This window comes from Thermobia domestica, chromosome 14 (assembly GCF_964235325.1).
Source record: "Thermobia domestica chromosome 14, izTheDome1.hap1.1, whole genome shotgun sequence".
NCBI classification, from domain to species: Eukaryota; Metazoa; Arthropoda; class Insecta; order Zygentoma; family Lepismatidae; genus Thermobia; species Thermobia domestica.
Window position 1 is genome coordinate 70493365 of NC_137467.1, and position 21568 is coordinate 70514932.

Consider the following 21568-nt stretch of genomic DNA (forward strand, 5'->3'; position numbering starts at 1 on the left):
TTCCCTCGTAGGGACGTATAAGGTTCGAACCCGACACTGCAATAAATGGCTTCTCCCGAACAGGAATAAACGGAACTTGAACCCCAATACTGTAATACCTGTAGTTTAGTTTTAACTCTGATTCTTCTTTTTCTCATTTCATTTTGTTTCATCCTTCCTTAATTTTTTCATTTCTGGTCTCGAAGGGGGGAAGGTCCGGACCCCCCTCTTGGCTACGTGCCTGCCTCGCATAAATGTTAAATACTGCAAAGTATAACCAAAGGAACAATGTAGGGAATAATAAAGGTCAGGATACATTGTTGAGGACACAAAATAATAAAAGACGCCATCTTGAAATCCACCATCGTAAATGATACATACAGTTTATAAATTGAAAACATAACATATTGACACCTTATGTGATTTGAACATTGCTAGCCAGTACGAAGTTGTGACAGGTGTTAATATGCACCCAAAAAGCGGTTACACTTTCAATGTGCTCTCTCTTTAATTGTATGTGCAGCTAAGAAAAAGGCGATGTAAAACAAATGTGTGTTTGGATACAAAATTAAAGTTCGCGGTTTTTCACTCGTACTTCTTCGAAGAAACACACTTACTGGAATGTAATTTAGTTCAGGATTACGTTGTTTGGTAATATTAAAAGATTCAATATAGGATGTTCGTATATACTACTGCACTGACGTGTAATGTACAGCAGCTCCACATGACTGATAGTTTATCACTGCAATATGTGAGGCTTTCACTACAACTTTGATTCAGGGACAAAGGGCAATCCAAATTACGTACAAGACAATATGCCCTTTCCCTTTGTAAGGCTCAGATAGCGGATCTCGATTGTGACAACAACATCACTCATCATGCGTTTACAGTTAGATAGGGCTGGGTTTTCCAGGTGCACTTGGAAGCAGCTATTTCCAATGCTCAACCTTTGTACTACTCATGGACAACTCAATAAACCCTATTTTACAGATAAGCAAGGATAAGCTTAGACTGCAGAGCTAGTAACATCAGCGTATATGTAACTTGTAGGTAACACTTACAAGTCTATCATATTAATGATATGACAATAGATAACAAATGAAACTGTTCACTAAACACAAGCATTTGAGCCCAATGTACTATTCAACCACTTTCATCGACCTCAGAAAGGACATAAATGATTACAACATATCGTATTATTTGGCTAATATTTTACTGATTTTTCGGCACTTTTATTTGTTCATGTTTACATGCATTTTATAGACAGCAAAAATATACCTATGTCCTGAAACTCCGGATTTGGAAGCAGGAGATATTGATGTTATTGGCCTTGTCGCATATGAAGTGAAAATTCTCTCGAAATTTAACTAATTTTAGAATAGTAAAGTTCCAGGAAGAATCAAAGAACCTTAAAAATCGCACTTTCATCCGTTCAGACACAAATGACAAGTAACTACTACAAAGACATTTGCGCTCTTACTGCAATTTAAGTAGGCCATTATCGTTAGCTGTTTATTTATTTCTCTGGTTAATTGGTAAAATCATTTACACTTACCACGTCTCCATGTCCAATCAAAAGTACTGTGGTTTTTAAATCTGTAAGCAGAGGTATCCTGTTCCTCATCTTTTGGATTGTATGCCGCCCTCTTCCAAAAAGATTAAGAGCGTAATTGTTTTTTTTTTCTTCAACGGCAAGCTGACAGCAATGGAAATAAATTACAGCTGCAGAAAAAATGAATATAAAAATTAGAAATATACTTTCATTAAAATTCAGACCCATAACAAATGTTAATAACAAGTATATAATAATAATTTCTGCTTCAAATTCAACTATAAGAGATTTCCAAACTATAGGCATCTAATATGAAGGGCCAGGGGGAAGAACGCTTTCAGTCCAGAAAAATCGATATCTCCAACACCAACTTTCTCCAACACTAATTTTCTAATTTGCTGTAAAAATAAGTTTTTCTTTACATATATACAATATTTACCATGATATAAACTTAAAACATTTTTCTAACTATTTTTCTAACAATGTAATTACTATTTTTGGAATAGTAAAACTCTGAGAGAGCCTCCCGCAGGAGATCAAAATAATACGTCTATAATATAATAATAAAGAGAATAGTGTCGTTTGAAAATAATATGTGCCCCTTTCGACTCCTACAAACTTTCGACCCCTACAAACATTGGCTGAACAAAGAAATGACAGCACAGGTATTTGAAATCAAGGTAGATGTGAAGTTTGAAACCGAGATTTCACAATATATCTGTTTTAATTTTAATGGACATAGTATTGCAAAGTCCTTAAATACTAATTAAGTCAGGATTTTACATCCAAATTAAGTCGCAACATAATAATTCTCATTAGAAAACCCGAATCGGTAACGCTAATTTAAGATTAGGCTATTTTAGATAGAATGAAAAAAATGTGAACAGTGTAACCTAAGTGTTCAGCCGAGTTGGTTGTGATGCGAGTTAGTAAATTACATGTTTCCTACGCGGCAGTTCGAATACGCCTCACTCCTTAATTTTTTAAAGACTTTTTAAATCACGAATTACATTAGCACACATTACATCGATGAAAATTACCATGCCAGAAGCCTCTAGTTCACACACGATTAAATAGCATTTCTGTATTATGAAACTTTTTCAACTATTTTCATAGGTGTATTGATCTTGAGACAAAACCCTCTTCGTAAAATGTGCTCTAATAGTTACTGAATTTCTGACTATGCTTCCATTATCAAATAAGTACCATAGTTTTATTTGAAGTAGAACTGCATACGCCAAAACAAATGAAAACTTTCTCATTCTTTTAACTTTGAGTTGACTGGAGTTGATTTGGAGTTGTGCGAAAAATTCTTTTATATGGCTTGTAAAAAATGTAAATTATATTTTTAATTATGAATGATCATTTTAGTACACATGTTTATTTATTATTTTAATCAGGGTGGTTAAGACGTAAAAAGCGAAAGTTTTTTCCTACTACTTTTTTACTTTAGAGGTAGAATGATATTATTGTTTATAATTCTTAATATAAGTAGGGAATACAAGATAGTTTTATAAGTGTCAATTAGGTTTCAAAAAGGCCCAAATTTCGTTTTACTCCCGGGTGGGGGTGCGGCGCGCTGATTGCAATGACTCACTATGTAATACTTTCACTAGGCAGCTAGCTAGACAAACATTGCAGTGACAATTGTCCAGGGAACGCGTAATGGGGATCCACAAAAGGGGCGCGGGGCTCGCATGCCCCTCTAAGAGGAGTATAATAAATAAAATAGTCCCTAATGAAGCACTTGCTTAAAGGCTGTGGTAAAAAAAATTACAATTTCTCTCAAAAGGAAGATTCTGAGTGCGTTCTCCATTGATCGCAGATAATGTATGCGCTTCCACTTCACGGTAATCCTGGATTCTGTCGTGTTGTACAACATGGCTTTCCTCAATGCCGTCTCCAGAAGGGCGGACAGGTAAATACGGATTATGAAGCACTGGAGTCCACATTTTTAGTTGGTGTACCAAATATCGAAAAATGTCTCAAGTTTTTTTTATATATATACCTGCGTCCCCTCAAAAATCCCTGGATCCACTCCCGATATCGGCTGTTGCCAATTAACTGCTAATGGTCATAGCTTACCTTTTGAAATGTTTTCAAACGTTCTTTGCGTAAGAAACAATTTTCCGTATTCCTTTTCTTCGTCCTTGCGTCATTTTACTGTGTGCCCTGGAGCAACACTGTTCCACTCGCTCCATTGTAGTTACGCCACTGCTTGCAACCCTTGTGTGTTTCAATGAATGCAATTCTTAGTAATTATATTACTTTTACTTTTGAAAAGATATACCCACTACGTTCTTTTTAATTTAAAATTTCCTTGATTTATACGTAGTCAATGTTAAACACTGTTTTCATTTTTATACGTGGCAAGAGTAACTCAAATAATAAAGGATCTGAATGATAAAGATATTTTTTCAACCTTCTATTAAAATTTCTGTGGGCTTTCCTGAATCTGGATATACTGTTTTTATTATGAATAAAGAGATATCAAACAGCAATTTGACAAATATGATTTCTATAAAAGACAAAATCGTCTTATCAGGTAGTTTACAAAGAACTCAGCAACTGACGTTGTTCCTGTTCATTTTTAAACACTATGGCCCTTATGCAGAGTTGTTCTGACGCGTGATTAGTGTCATACTAAGGAGCTCGACTAACATATGATTCCTGCAGTAGTCAGGCGTTTAGTATGACACTAATCGAACGTTAAAACGACTCTGCATAAGGCTCTAAGTTACAAAGCACAGAAACTAGTAGAAGGTTACGTGACCTTTTGCCTCAGGGCAGCTTCAGTGCTAAGACTGGCATTTTGTCAATATATTGTGTAGCTATCAATCATTCACACAAGTTCTTTCCAAACGTTTGATTGCAACGGAGGTTAATCAAACCACGTTGTTATAGATAATGGACGAGAATCCAAAGGATCGCACTTTAGCTCACGCACATGTCGGCTTTAGCGTTGCACAAGCAGCGATAAATGTTGGAGTTCCCACAAGGACTGCTCAACGGTGGGTAAAGTAATATCGAGAAACTGGAGAATCTGCTAGACATCCAGGTAGTGGGAGAAAACATGTTTTAACACAAGAGCAAGACAATCGGCTCATTGCTGTTGCACAGCAGACTACACACGACCTCCCGGCTACTGAGACAGATATCAAATTTTCCTGCTTCCCGATCTACTGCTCGGCCATTCCATGCAAAAGTAAACCTTGTAGTGAAATTTTCATGTTGTTGGTATTTAACTGAAAATATGCCTTAAGTTAGCGAAGAATGTGCAACATTGAGTGAAAAAAAAAATAAACGCAATTAAAATTTGTTTTGTCCAATTTTGGCAGTTTGAATTTACTGAACTGCCTGTGCATTGCCGGGAAATATTTCAGGCGTTTGTTTGACAACACTTATTTATCCATGTTACTGACTTTGAGAAAGAAACGCTTGGAGGGAAAAAGTCATTATCTGTAGTGTGTATGATGCAGTGTTCGGCAATGGATTATCACTTCTGATTCTCCTAGAAATAGCTCAGCACTTAAAAGTGTTTCGGATGTCCCGTCCGTAAGAAAAAAGGTAAAGAAGTTCTTTTTATGTTCTGTAGAAAAATAATAACGTTCTGAAAACACATATGTAAAGGAAGAAATGTCATTTCAATTTAATTTCAAAGTGTGATCAACCAGTGATTCATATTTAACAAATAAACGAATTAAGAAAATGTGTCCCGTCCGTAAGATGTACTCAATACAGTTACTATTTGTTGTCATCACTGAAAGAGGGGCTACAATCCTCAGCAATGAAACTATACAAAAGGTTCAAGATTTCTACAGCCGTGACAACATAAGTAGGCAAGCTCCTGGAAAGAGCGATTTCAAGAGCGTTAAAACTGATAATGGAAAAATTAAAAAAAACAAAAGAGACACCTTTTAATGACAGTAAAAGAAACATTTGCTTTGTTTCGTACAGAGTATCGTGAAATTAAAGTAAAAAAAAAAGTAGTTCTAGAATTTCACTCAAGAGAATGGTGTGGGAAAGGGTTAAATCTCGACAGATAGATATTTCTACAGCAAGGGAATTTTTCAAATGCTGCACTGAGATTTGTAAGCCCGACGGAATTTAGTTATTCTTCGCTGGTGAAGAAATTGTGAGTGAACACAGGAATATTCTCGAGAAAAGGTGGACCCGCGTTTGTTCTATCCCGCAAGTTCAGTCTCGACATTATTTTCGCCCTGTTGATGAGCGTCAGATTGAAACCGAAAGAACTGTTCAATCTGAGGCAAGTTGTTACGAAGTGTGGAAGCACGCTGAGCTAGAATCTTCAGATTTAGATCCAAGTGAAGAGATTGAAGACCGTCCGAAAGGAACGCGAGTGAAATTCAGTGATATTTACTCGAATTCCGGATAATAATGTGATAACCCGCAATAAGTAAAGCAGAGTGACATTAAAAGTAGCCAAATTGGTTAAAGTGTTCGAAGAAATTACACACACACAAACAATTGTTGTCACTTAAGGTGGTGTTGAGAAGAATGATGTTATTGATTTTTTGTACGTGATTCCGAGTTTGCTAAATATTTTAAAATGTAAATTCAACTGTTTACATCCAAGTGAAAAAATCTGTGAAGTTACAAGTCTCATCCAATCTCATTGTCTTAATATCGTAGGCCAGACGGAATATTTGTAGTTTTCTAGTAATATTGCAAATTTAAAAGAGTAATATGCTATGTACTTGTTACATGTAGTTGTGTTAATTTTTAAAAGAGTTCAAGTGCATAATTCCTTTCTGTTTCTCGAACCTGTAAACAGTATGTCTAGTTTTAGTTCTTTTGTGGGTAATAACTAAGTTCAGACAGTAAAGAGTGTTCCAAGTAGTCCTTTTTAGCAATTATTTTTTTGTCCCGTCCGTAAGATAATTCTTGGTCCCGTCCGTAAGATTACTAACTCTTTTTTTATTGAGTGAAATATAAGTTTTCTCAGATGAAACGTGGGCAAAGTGTAGGTAAATAGTTTAAACCCAACAGAAAAAAAGAATAAGCTTGCTAAAATTTTGCAATTCGCAGGAAATGACGCTCAAGTTGACGTCTACAACAACATGTGTCCAAAAAATGTCCCGTCCGTAAGTTTAGTTACTGATCATCATAAAGACGGTAAAATCGATTTCTGTTATTAAAAAATAAGGCTAGATAAAGAGAGCCCAGCTACCAATCTTAAGATATATAAACAATCCTGTATATTTTTTAGAATTTTGTTTTTTTGTTACAATCGTGAGCCAAAATGTCCCGTCCGTAAGAATGGAATGCCCGTGCTACAAAACGGCTTAGAATAGTGAGCATTCACGCGCGTTGTGCTACAAGAAAGGAAGTCCGCTCACAAGATCATATGAGACTGTCTTGAATTTGTAAAGACGAACAGGCATCGGAATTGAAACAATGTGATCATAGATGAATGCGTGTTCGTCTCTGAAAGTTCAGGACCAGTTGTCGTGTATAGACCAAGAGGAACGAGGTGTGACCCACGATATGTCTACCACATACGACACTGTGGGCGGTTTCTTGACGTCAAAGGGCTTAGGAGTACTTCATCAGATAGAGGGACGTCTAGCAGATGAACAATATGTGCATATTCCTTAGAATGTCATGCTGCCATCTGTTCGACAGCTTTATCCTGATGGGGCGATCCATTTGCAGCACGGCAGGTAACAAGTCCATATGTCTCGGGTAGTTCAAAAATTGACTGGCGCAGCAGACTGACGTGGATGTTCTGAATTGGCCTCCGTGTGGTGCCGACATGAACCCGATTGAGAATGTGTGGGCGGAAATTGATACATTTATGAAGGAACACCGGCCTAATCCGTCACCCAACACGAAAACAGAATTGTGGAATTTAATTTATGACGCCTGGGAGCAAATTGCTGAAAGCGAGCGTTACTTTCAGACTTCTCATTGAAGGGATGCCGCGAAGGATCCAGGCGGTTATTAATGCCGAGGGGACATTGGACATCCTATTAATTGGATAATCAAAACAGCCTTTTCAGGGCAACAAATATATTCCAGAAGATTTCTCACTTGATTTGGATGCAGAGGTTTCAATCACTATAAAGAAGAAACCATATTTAACCCTTTGGGGATCCTATGGTACAATTTTGTACCATACGCGTTTTTCATGGTACATTGCGTTATTTCTCTTCTATTTGAGCTTTTTCGTCCGTTTTTTTTTCAAGTCCAGAGGCCTTGTAGAAGACATTACGTATGGTTTCAGACCGTCCTGCGTCCAGACATAGGAGGTGATGACGTCATAATTCAAAAATTTCTTTTCTCATTTTCTAAGCCTATGTTCAATATTTTTGGCGGCCTTATTTTTCTACGTAGAAGATTGGAATTTTGCACAAACATTCAGTCAACCGAGTAGTATTTACCAGAAGTTTTTTTTCGATTTCTGTGTAAAAACAGGGGGGTCCAGAGGGGCAAAAGTTGTAAAAAGGGATTTTTTAGACCCAAAAAATCCCTTTCTTCGGGATTTTCCCCCTTTACATACATGATAGAGACACGTGAGTCATACCGTCTGAAAGGCAGTTCTGTTCTGAAGAGAATGATGGGCGAAACATGACCCTAGGGTAATTAGGGATGTCTCAGGAAATTTTTTTATCTGAGATCATGGTGTTTTGGGGTCGTTTTGGGCATGGTGGGAATTCCTGATAAAATTTTTCCCGCCCTTACTATTCAAGATAGAAACTTGAAATTTGGTACACACATTTAGTTTACCAAGTACTATTCTTCATATTTTTTGGAGGTTTCTACATTTACACAGAGGGGGGCAGGGGGGCCCAAAGTTGGACAAAAAAAAATTCCCCATCAAAATTTTCCCTTTGACATCAATTTTCCCTCTCCTGGTATATGGTATGGGCATGGAAGTGATATCATTTGAAAGCCTGCTCTATTCTGAAGAGAATAAAGTATGAACCATGATCCTTGGATAAATAGTGACGATACAGTACCTGCTTGACTGAAAGTCTAAAAAATAGCCCAAAAAGCCAGGATCCGGAAAGGGTTAAAAATATAGCTGTAGGGAATATTAGAACCCAGAACACCTTTGATTTGAAGCTCATCGCCTTTCCCCTACTCCATGGCACCTCCGACAAAATTCACTGGACGGAAGTGTATTCTACTTACCTGTCTCTGGGAATAACACATTGGATTAGCTTGAAAGTAGCATTCTTGAACGAAAGTATACAGTCATGTAAAAGCAGACATTACGAAAAACTAAACTTGCGTTTTAGTTTATCGCACTATCACGTTTTTTCCCTTACTTCTTTCTCAAATCAATAGTAAACATAAGAAAAGGTGCACATTGTTCTACTTTACTGTTATTATTCAATACAATATTTTAAAATTTAGGTAAGGTTATAATGCTTTTATTGTTTCTGTTCCTCTTCATCTTCAACGTTTAGATCTATTCCGAATTTTATAGTAAGTAATACAAAGTAACAAATTATAACAGACCCATTATGACATTGCACGATATCAAATTTCGCATAAATAAATCCCCACGTTAAGCGGGTTTGCATATCCAGACTCCTAACTATGAAAACATTTACGATCACTCCAACCCCAATCATTTCACAGATTCAACCTGTTGTATATAAATTATTAGGACGTAAAATCGAATCTATTTATACGAAAAAGACTTTTATACATTGCAAGACCTGAAACGTCCAAATATTCACCACAAACTCATAGTTGTACCGACATAAACAAAAGTGAGTGTGGAGCAGAAAATCACTTTACACAATAGTCAAAAGCGGCTCTGTCAAGGCATACCAAATAGTCGAGCGCTTTGGGCCAATAGTCTGGCAATCAGAAGTTTGTGTTCAAACCCTGTAGGAAGAATTCTTTTTTTTTTCAAAGTGTGATAGTATTTTCATCAGAGGATTGGGAATATTTCTTTGAATAAGTCTTTGTCCACTACTTTTCTTTCAAATTCGATTAGAACGGAACATTATATGAATTGCAAATTTAAAATCCATAGATGAAAACAAAATATTAAGTATGTTCAATATTTCATTATTATACTTTGATTTGTAAGGAAAAAACTATTTATAAGCATTGGTGATTTCAGAAGATTCTTCCCAAGGGATTGCCAATATATGAAGAACGGAAACCCGCTAAAACACTGTTAGTCTACTTTCAGCATGATCGAAGATATGGCCCCGAAGGGGGAATTTTGTTTAGGTCGACAGGATCTCAAATTCTCCCTCAGGTCACCCCCTGAAAGGTTTTCTTAACAAATAGAATATTATATTTATTTCTCGTTCCACGTTTTGAAATGGCAAAATCATAACTTAAATAGAATTATAATACGTAAAAGAATAAAGAATTATAGAAGTAATGAAGTAAATATTATCGTGTAAGTTATCGATTTCTAGTCGGATTAAAACTCGAATATTCGTGTGGATTGCACTTTAAAGTATATCCTCTTTATATATAATTCTTTCTGAAAAGGCATGTTTAACTCCAATTACTTAATCAGTATTTTAATAATATATTTTTATTGTAATATTTTTACTATTGAATGTTGTACACTTCATTTCCCAAAGCAAACTCTCGCAAAATATAGTGGTCTAGTGAATATTATCAAATAAATTATTATTTAGTTTACGTAAATGCTGCATCGCCCCCTTTTAAACTTCGCACTTTAACTAATAATAATAATAATAATAATAATAATAATAATAATAATAATAATAATAATAATAATAATAATAATAATAGTAATAATAATAATAATAATAATAAATTCATAGTCGTATCTTGATCTGAATTTCTCGCTTAGTCTATAAATGACTTCCACCTTGTCTCTATTCGAAGTTCTATTTAATCGAATCTGATAGAAACAGAAAGAGAAATTTCGAGAACAAGTAGAAGAGAATTCTTACTTTGGTGGGACTCCAACTAACCTTTAAGAGTGGTCTACGCGCAAGCGCTTTAGACCACTTTTTTTCTTTTCTTTAAGTTAATTGATTCACTGAACGTATCACACGAGGCGTAAGCATTCTTTGGTAAATGAACTTCGGGGCAATTTTTTCAAGGTGATAGTGCACATTTAAAGTGTTCATATTACAAACTGGGAGAGCGCAATGGCCTAATATAGAAGAGAAAAAACGTCTTAAAGTTTTCGACTCGCCCATATGTTGCGCAAGTTTACCAAGTGACGGCGTGGCAGAATCAGTAGCATCTGTGACTCACGTAATAAGGATCCCGCTGGAGTCAACTTTTTTCGTTTTTTAGCTTCAACTAATAAAGTAGCTACTTGTAGCTACAAGTAAAATGTTAATTCACCATATGTTTATAATGAATTAAAACAATAGAAATATTCAAATCAGTTATAAAATCTTTCAATGTTCCACTTAACTAGCAACGAAATGTAATATATTACATAAATATGTTGATATCACGAGTTATACTGCATTATGGTTACCACAGTCGTTGTGTAAAAAATGTTCTTGGCGTTTTATGTCTACATCTGTTGACAGTGTGAGAATTAAAAGGGGGATGAGAAGGAAATCCCCTTTGGTAATACTGGATGTTACTATAACCAAAGGAGATTTCCTCCTTATTCCCCTTGTAATAAGAGGCAAAAATCTGTCTCCAACATTGGGGGACGGGTAAGACCGTTCCCATATTTTTAAAGCGATGTTTATGAGGTTGAAAACCAATACTATGGAGAATCAGCAGAGCACAGTTGTCTTCAACATTGGGAGGTGGGCAGATTTGAGGCTTATTCTGGGGGATATCAATTTCGTCTAATTTTTCTTTGTGGCAATCGGACACAAATCATCACATTTCTCTTCAAAAACCACATTTAAAATCGGTTTATTGGAGGGGAGAGTCCCTCAATTCCAAGAGTCAAGGGGACATGTCTCCCTCAAACCCCCGTGCCATTTACGCCAGTGCTTGTAATACACACACTGTCAACAGATGTAAACACCAAATGTCAAGAACATTTTTTACACAACGACTGTGGTAACTATAATGCAGTATAACTCGTGATATCAATATATTTACGAAATAGATTACATTTCGCTGCTAGTTAACATGGAACATTGAAAGATTTTACAACTGATTTGAATATTTTATTGTTTTAATTCATTATAAACATATGGTGAATTAACATTTTACTTGTAGCTACAAGTGGCTACTTTATTGGTTGAAGCAAAAAACAAAAGAAGCTGACTCCAGAGGAATAGAACCCGGGACATTTTTGATATTTTTGATCGGGAACTGATTATAGACAAGCTCTGTAGAATCTCTGATGAGTTGAAAAGATTGCTAGCGCTTTCAAAAGTGTGTCTTTGGGTTGGTCTCTGTTATACAGATTGCATACTACATGGTGTCCCACTCGTAAGAATCCCCGGGAAAAGTGTTATAAAATTTTTAATAAAAGAGAATATGAAACCAAATTTGTACATGAATCTTTATGGTTGAGAAATGAAGGTACATTACAAGAGGTACTGGAAATGACCTTCCCTACCTGTATACACTGTTCAATACAGCACTGCATGTTCCTGAATGTTGCTGCCAGAGCATTAGGCGTGATGCCGGGATTTCACGGTGATATTCTCACGTAACTTGTCGATGGTGCGTGATTTGTTCTTGTACACATTACCTTTAAGGTGATCCCACAGAAAAAAATCAGGAGATCAAGTCATCCAACTAGCTTACAAATTCGCGAAACAATACCTGATATACATCACCGGTGACAGTAGTGTCAAAAAATTGGACCTGATGATGCGCTGCTATGATAATGCACGGAACACGTACAACTTCTGTGAATGAAGGGTTCTTCAACGACTGTACGCTGGTTGTTACTACTCCATAAACGTATGTTTTGTAAGTTCACATTTCCTGACATGTCTTAAAGGAACCATTTATCCAAGAAACACGTGATCTTCCAAAGAACATCGTCAGAATCAAACAGCACCGAAAGAAGCAAGTAACACGAAACATAAACAGTTAGCCAGGCTACACTGAAACACGAGACCCATGCACAGTTCGCGGAATCTCGTCGCCACATTTCACAGATTTACAAGGTCTGTATGATAAGTAATGAGACTCGCCGCGCCGCGGCGCGCGTGTCGCTGGAGCGGGTTTGTCGGTGATGGAGGATGTAGGGGGGGTCCGAGCAAAGCAACGCACCGCGCGTCAGTTGGCTCCGAGCCTTAGTGGAGCGCGGACAAGCCTTGGACAAAGCCCTTGTGAACATTCTTGTCACGGCGGAAAATCAACAAACATGGAGGGTTCCATCGAACAGCGTTATGCGATCAAATTTTGCGTTCGCCTGGGGAAAACGGCTACTCAGACGCTTTCTCTCATCACGGAGGCCTACAAAGAGGAAGCCCTATCCAAAGCCCAGGTGTTTCGTTGGCACAGTGCGTTCCGGAACGGCCGGGAAAGCGTTGAGGATCTGGAGAGGGCTGGACGCCCGACAACAGTGACTACGGACGAAACTGTGGCAAAAGTGAGGGATCTCCTGAACTCAGACCGTCGATTATCGTTGAGATTGATTGCTGATGAACTCGATATGAACCACACAACAGTGCACAAGATTGTGACGGAACAATTGGGAATGAGAAAAATCTGTGCGAAACTGGTGCCGCGAGTGTTGACTGACGAACAAAAGCAACGACGTGTTGATTGTTGTCAGGAACTGTTGAACCTCATGAACAGTGACCCTAACTTTGAAGATGACGTCATAACAGGTGACGAGTCGTGGGTGTTCCAGTACGACCCTGAAACGAAACGTCAAAGCGCGGAGTGGCACACTCCTGCGTCCCCGCGCCCCAAGAAGGCCAGAATGTCGAAGTCAAAGGTGAAAACAATGTTGATTGTTTTTTTTGACAATGTGGGGGTGGTCCACAAGGAGTTTGTACCCCAAGGACAAGCCGTCAACGCCGCCTTCTACAAACAAGTCCTTGAGAGACTGCACAGGAGCGTCAAGCGGAAAAGACCGGCGATCGCTAGCCGGTGGAAGTTGCATCACGACAATGCCCCTGCCCACACCGCCTTCTTAGTGACCTCCTTTTTGACCCGGATTGGGGTGGAAGTCCTTCCACAACCACCCTACAGCCCAGATGTGAGCCCGGCCGACTTCTTCCTCTTCCCGAAGCTGAAGCCACGCTTGAAAGGAACCCGTTTTGCAGACGTCACAGCCATCCAAGCAGCCGTGACCACATTTCTAAAGGACATGCCGGCTGCTGACTTCCAGGGGGCGTTTGCAGCGTGGAAACATCGATTGCAGAAGTGCATCGACGCAAGAGGAGAGTACTTCGAAAGCTTTTAAGTCCCTGTACAGATCAGATCAATAAAACAATGTTTCCAGACCTGGTCTCATTACTTATCATACAAACCCTGTACAATGCTGCCATGTAGACGAGTTACGGGAGAACATCCGCCTAGAAATACAAACAGTTACGTCTAATACTCTGGCAGCAACATTCATGAACATGCAGCGCCATGTTGAATTGTGTATACAGGTAGGCGGGTAATTTCCATCATCTCTTGTAATGTATCTTCATTTCTCAACCATAAAAGTATGTCATGTATAAAGAACCCCGCTCAGAGCTTATGGAAATCCAGTTTCCGTTAAATTGGCTGGTGTTGCAATATGTTGTGTATTTTTTGTCTTCTGATGAAAAGTTTCAATGGACACGAAGCCCTAAAACCCCACGTTTTTTAGATATCCGCTGATTATTATCGTCACTTAAAGACATGCGCTCCCTCGTAAACTGAAAATAATAATTAGATCTACAGTTTATCTATGAAATATGAACGAGTCTCATTAGGGTATACTAGGATCTCTGGGGTCGCTGATTCCGAATCCGAGGTCGGTTAACCTCTATCACTCAGGTTCTAGGTCATTTGAAGGTCAAATTGAGAGGGGACGTTGCAAAAATCTGAACAAAAACTACGTGAATGTTTCTTGAGTCGCTGGATCCGATTGTCATTCTCTTGACCCGACCAGGTCATTTCAAGGTCATTGCAGGGTCATTTCAAGGTCAAATTTGAAAAACTGTAGAAATAGTCTGCTAAAAATCATAAATAATTTTCTATGGTGGCTGATTTCGAATTCGAAATCGGTGTTAATCTAATTTACCGTTAGTATTGTCCATTTAGTTTTCCAGTCAGTCATTTGTGGTGTCTTCTTCAATAAAGATTTGTTCTGCATCTCACATCTAATCATTCTTGAACTTCAACCTCTCGTATTTCACCTTCATTTCCAACGTTGTTCGTATTACGATTACCAGCATATTGTATGTATTCTAGAGCTAGACTAGAGTATTTGATTTGTTGTTGATGCCGAGACCATCCTAAAAACCATAGGACACTGGCTACATGTGCATAACAACCTAATGCCCTAGCACCGGACTTACAAGTACAATAATACCCTAATATCGGACCACCTTCTACTTTCATTGCGGGCAATTCGTCATCATTCACTGCAAAGTGTATCCAAAGCTGATATCGAGTAACGTTTAAGTCTTGAAAATACTCTGAATCGTAACAATCACAGTACAAACCTATTTCTATCTAATTAAAAAATATCAGTACTTTCATGGTCTAAATATTTCTGTATATACGAAGGTGCTAGATCAATTTGATAAACACCCGACGTAATTCGATTAAGAAACGCAAAATCAAATTGAGGGAATTCTGAGATATTGGCTTGAATAATGTCTTGCCACATAGCATTTCGCCTAACCAATTTCTCTGTTTCTACTCTAGGCTGCATGATATTAACACAATCGATATGATTTCGAATTTGCTGTGCCAACTGTACAGTCTTATTCAGTATCAATAAAGGACCACCATATCTATTATGGCACCAACAATCAAATAAGGAACTACCCCAGTACTTGTTGCATCCGACGAAGGGGAAAGGAGTTAAAGTAGATAACATATATATATATATATATATATATATATATATATATATATATATATATATATATATATATATATATATATATATATATATATATTCAAGTCACTAATCTGAAAACCTTGCAGTAGGAATGATTGCGATTCGTTAAAAGTTTTTTCCAGCTACCCTAAAACCCTATCTATGAAGTTTTTTTTTTTATTTTTCTGGCGATTTTTCAAGTTTGACCTTGAAATGACCCTGCAATGACCTGAAATGATCTTATCGGGTCAAGAGAATGTCATAATCGGATTTGTTCAGATTTTTTGCAAAGTTCCCTCTCAATTTGACCTTCAAATGACCTTGAACCTGACATGATGGAGGTTAAACGACCTCGGATTCAGAATTAGCGACCCCAAAAACCCTAGTATAGCCTAGTAAGACTCGTTCATATTGCATAGATAAACTGTAGATATTATTTTCAGTTCAGGAGGAAGCGCATGACTTTAAGTGACGATAATACAGCGGATATGTCAAAACGTGAGGTCTTCGGGCTTCGTGCCCATTGAGACTTTTCATCAGGGGACCAAAATACCCAACATTCTGCAGTATCAGCCAATTTAACGGAAACGGATTTCCATAAGCTCTGAGCGGGGTCCTTTGGTTTCATACCCACTTTTATTAAGATTTTATAACACTTTTCCCGGGCCCTCTTACGAGTGGTATACCCTGTAGTATACTTTCTGATTCCCTCACATCTGTATATAAATAAGTTACTGGTAAAAAGTAAACGTGAGGAGTCAATTATGGAAAATATAAAAAAAATCTTTATTATAAAAAAATCTTTATATAAATATCTTGATATATCGTTAAACTTATTGTCAGATTTCTTATTTCGAATTCTAAACAAAGTTTTGATTTAAAATATTTCATATGGGAAAACCATTGTTTTGTTTCGTATTCTGAACCCAAAAGAGTGGTTTTTGGAATAACATATTTCTTTCTTCGGTTATTTATGTTGCTAGAACTAAATGCTAAATTTGTCGAACTAAAATAATTGTCTGTCCATCACTTGAAAGTAGTAGAAATTAAATAACTTTGTGGGGGAAAATGAGCTATTAGGTTAGTTTTTTGTTGACTGACCTCATTAACAACTATTGACCCTGTAGTTCGTATTGCATAAACAAAACACGGAACATTTTAGCGTTCCGACAGTTTTTGGAACACAGGGGAAGAACACAGAGAAAGGGACGATATCCTGTATTTTACGGGATGTATATGACTTCTACCATGGGACCCCTAAACTGTTCTTCCAACCGGTGTCCCAGTCCGACATTGCTTATTAGGAATGTAATTTAACAGTCGCGTACCAATATTATTTTCACGTTAATTTGTATACCAATGGAGAGGAGTCAGTTACTGATCCCATTTTATTTCTATACATTTAAATAAAAAAAAATGAAGTGAATATGTTTGGTAGCGTTACAAACGCTTAAATGTAGTTTAAAATGAACAACTGGATGCATAGTGATGTCAAATAGCGTACGATGACATCACTTCCAATTTTTGAGAGAACAAACAACCCTAAAATAAAACACCGTTTATAAAATAACTAAAAATAAGGTATATTTATTTTTTGAACATTTTTACATAATCACGTTGCTTTTGCTTATCCATTGCATTTGTTGTAGTTATTCAGTGCTGTACTGCATGCAAATTCTTTTTATCATCTGCTCTTCCTTTTTGTAATTCGAAAGAAAACATTATGTTGTCAGTATAATTTTTTATGAGTCAATTTATTCATATTTTTGGTAAGACTAATTTGGCCATGCAAATTAGTACAGCTGTTATCAGGTGAAATATACCTTGCAAATAAATGCCTTAAATGGTCAAAGTTGTGCTTTAAAAATTAACAGACATATTGTCAAAAATATTGTATGGGGTTAGTCGCTGACTCCTTCCATTGGTATGCGACTGTTAAAATGGATACGAAAAAAAAAAAACTAAGTAATGAATAGTTAACTAGCTTCATTTCTCGTATGTTTATAATATCTATTAGCGTCTGAAATAAGAACACCACATTATTTTCACAGTGTATTGAAATTCAAGTATATATTCAAGTTCGATCTATCTGAAGCAAATGAGTAATTCATATTCGAGCATTTTTTTTTCTGCATAAGACATTGCCATACTCTCCTACCGGAAATCGAACCCTGCTATCCCATGCCGAAGGCGCATTTGCTATCTATATATTATCATATAATAAGTAAATTACCACATAATAGCGCATAAAGTTTTTTTTTTTAATAACATGGAACAGAATGGACAATTGAAATAATATTTTCCAGTGCAAGTATTTGCGTACGTGGAAGGTGAGAAACATAATCAAAACAGCAGAAGTGACAGTAATCTGAGGCCAAGGTTGTGTGAACTGGAAAATAAATTTTCCCACAACAATGAAAACTATAACATAACGTCTAACTGACCTCGATATGTGCATCTGAGATCTATTGTTTTCAAGAAAGTTTAAAATCAAAAATATCTGGTGACATTTTGATGTGAAAAAATAACACTTTTTTTTTTCAAAAATTGGACAAAAAAATAATATTTTTTTTTAAATGTAACAATAATATTTATCAGAACTATTATTTGGATTTTTAAAGTCCAAAAGTACAATGTCAAAAATTTCCCGAAAAGCAAAAATAATTGGATAAATTACATATAAAAAGACCAAAATTTTCAACCAAATCTTCATTCTTCTTCCAGCGTTCATTCTGGACAATGGGTCTATTTGACTCGAACGCTTATTCTAATTCTAACTATATTGCATTGTATGGTAATTACATAACAATCCAAGTATCTATTCACATTCACAAATAATTATTGGTATAAGCATGGAATGTTAATATTCACATTATGTATATGTGGTTTTCAATTACAGATCTGATAATTTACAATTCCTTTCACTTTTATTTTTAGTGGTCTTTCAAGTATCCGTCAACTCTGAATAAGAAGTGTAATAATCATTTAGGTAATAGTCTCTATGTGACAGGCAGTGCTTTATAAAGCACATACACTTTGCACTTCCAATACTAACCAATCACCTACTAAGCGGTACTAATACATTTATGAATCCTTTGTAGTGTAATACTACTTAATTATTATTTTATTTTAATATATGTGTTAATATCCACCGTGCTGCAAAATATAGATGAAGTTCCGCAAGTCTATCAGGATCCGAATTTACCAAACTCCCGTGATGAAGTGTTTCCCACTTTATTACACCGTGTATTTACCTATTTGTATTTTATAATTATTTATCGAAACTACAACTTAAACACTTTCATATTTGTGACTTCGCGTGTTTGATTTTACAGTAATATTTCAGAAGTAAATCAATTTAAAACGTAATTCAAGAATAGTCATCCACTTTTTAAACTTGACCGCCTCCTTTGTAACAACGTTACAGAAACATACATCCAGACCGAATATACCATATGTGCAACACGTGTGTTTGCACGGAGTAGCAAGTTTTGAGAGGTGGCAAAATTTGTCATAGCTATATTCTTGTTGGAAACATACTTCATGATGATCGTAGTTAAATTTACTAACGTAAACTGATCTTTTATTTGAACACTCATTCATAAATCATGATTAGGTCATATTAGTTTAAGGTCACATAGACAGTGCTAAAGCAAATGGTCAAATAAATCCCAGCATTAGTTACTTGGTTGTTGTCAATAATACAAGAACTCAATTCTCGAATAGTAGCGAACACCTATTCCATTTAGTTAGCTGTCACAGTTTTAATATGAAAATTAGTCTTTTTTGTCACAAACAAGTTCATTATCACTGAAGGTGGAAGTATTTTTTTTAACAGATGCAGAAGTAAAATCACGAAATAAATATAAAAAAGCTAGTTGCACTGAAATTGCAAATTGATACAGTATATTAGGATTGAAGCTCGATATTGAATTCTATAAAAAGGATTACCATCTTTCCTCTGCAGGTGTGTTTGCTTTATCTTTCACTAACGTAATAGATTATTGTTTAAAGAAAAAGCATGCACAACGAGATTGTATTTGTAGTGTTTAGGCCTTTCTGAGTGCGAGTGCATTTTCCTTCTCCTTCCTTGTCCATGATGGGGTAGCATGCTTAAAATCGTGTCTTTTTAGATTTGTTCTTTCTGGGGGATTGGGGGCTGCAAATGGTGTCATTGCACGGGGCAGCAAATTACCTAGGGCTGGCCCTGCATTTATCAGGCATTATTCCGAAATTGTAAAATACACTGAGAAAGTATTTTATTCGTTCATAACAATTTGTATATATGAGCGTCATAAATGCTTCGAAAATCTATTGCAGTCTCTCTCTCGTTTTTGCGACAGTCTTTTTCCTGCGAGAAGCAGAACAAACAAATCACGGAAAGTAGTTTTTCAGAGAGGGGAACAATAGCAATCCAATCAAGCGCCCTTATCCCCTCTTAGGGGGAGAATTTTGAAAAATTCCGTCTTATCCAGAGCCTAGGGTGCCGAGAACAAGGCCGCGGTGACTCAATGGTAGACCGTTACCCTCTAGTGCATGGGGTACTTGGTTCGATCTCAGCTCGCGCCAAGTGAGTTTCGTGGTGGTCAAACACCGTGTGTATAGGTTTCCTCGGTGTTCTCAGGTTCCTCTCTTTCTTCATTCCACTATTTCATTCACGTCTCATCATCACCGTCTCCTTTAGCCTGGCCGGCATAACCGTGGGACGTAAAGCTTAAACATTTCATTTTTTTTTTTTTTTTTTTTTTTTTTTTGCAAAGAGAACATCTAACAAAATTCATGATTCTACGCATATATTAGAACTTTTGTTAAGTTTTCTTCCCTTGATTTGAAGCGATAAGAATGCCTCCCTCAAGAGCTGCCACTGGCATTGATATTGGAAATGGGCGTTAAGCTATAAACAAACGAAATCAAACTCAAAAGATAACTCCATATTTAAAATGTAATGTTTCCAACTTACCACTTATCGCTTAATTATATAAAACACTGTATTTGCGAAGAAAGACATACTTGAAAGCTGAACATATCGCTGCTCTGCTGGTTCACACTTCGTACGTGTTAGCCTATAATACATGTAAGAGATGAGAAAGAATCACATATGAGCTTGTATGTGTGTGACAGATTTCCGTTGTTCGTTCATTTTTCCTGCCAGTGACCCTGGGGCGTATCATGCAATGTTCGCTATTATGTATTATACATCCGGTCCTAACGGCATCCACACAATACACAGGTATAAAAATAGTAATAATAATTGTAATAATATATTATACACTATATAATAGAAACATGTGAACAGCTTACATATTTTTTAAAGTGGATCTCCACTAGATGGGAAAATGTTAATACGCAAATGTATCGATATGTGGTAACAGAGAAGTTATGTGTTTGTAATGCATATCTACTGTATGTAAATTGATATTAATAAAAACTAATTACAACTGGTAGAGAAAAGGCGAATAAATCTATTTGTGGTTGAAAACTAGATTTATCAAGTCTCAAAAGAGAACTGCAAGAAAGTTGCATTGCATGAATCTATTTGAAGAATGGGACCAAACCATCACAGTCTTAAATGACTGATTATTTACAGCAAACAAAGGTAGCAATCGAAGGCTTACCAAAGGCTATGGTGCTTACTGACATTTTTACCTTAATTTTGAGGACACAATTAGTGGTCTTTCTTACATTAGAATTTCATGATACCCCATGTCATTTCCGACTGTAGTACTCAATTTTAAATCTGAAAGTACTGTAAATTCATTTTATCCGCGTCTGTGGAGAACCTAGAATTTTGACACTAATAGTTAAACTATAAACATCTTCCCTCACCTTCGTGAAGGGTGAAGGTGTCTTTTTATATAACCTCAATTTTCTTGCTTTGTTGTTTAATAATATTGGGCTTTATGCAGAGTCGATTTGACGTGTGATTATTGCCATACTAAAGAGTTCGACTAACATAAAGTTTTCTGCTGTAGTGAAGCCTTTAATATGGTGCTAATCATTCGTCAAAACGACTCTGCATAAGGCGGAGTGTGTTTTACTTTCTCTTTCCCTTTCAGGTTCAGTGATTTTGTTATTAAAAACAAGTGAGTATC

General features: G+C 36.6%; 1 protein-coding gene across 1 annotated transcript in view; it reads right to left on the reverse strand.

The window, feature by feature from the left end:
• LOC145670617 (uncharacterized) overlaps positions 1-20661 on the reverse strand; it is a 57531-nt gene extending 36870 nt beyond the window's left edge. Inside the window, exons 1-2 of the mRNA XM_081739408.1 lie at positions 20437-20661; positions 1535-1701 (exon numbers count right to left, since the gene is read on the reverse strand). Coding sequence (XP_081595534.1) covers positions 1535-1603 — 69 coding nt within the window. The 5' untranslated portion in view covers positions 1604-1701; positions 20437-20661. The remainder of the gene's footprint in view (positions 1-1534; positions 1702-20436) is intronic.
• Between the last annotated feature and the right edge of the window lie 907 nt (positions 20662-21568).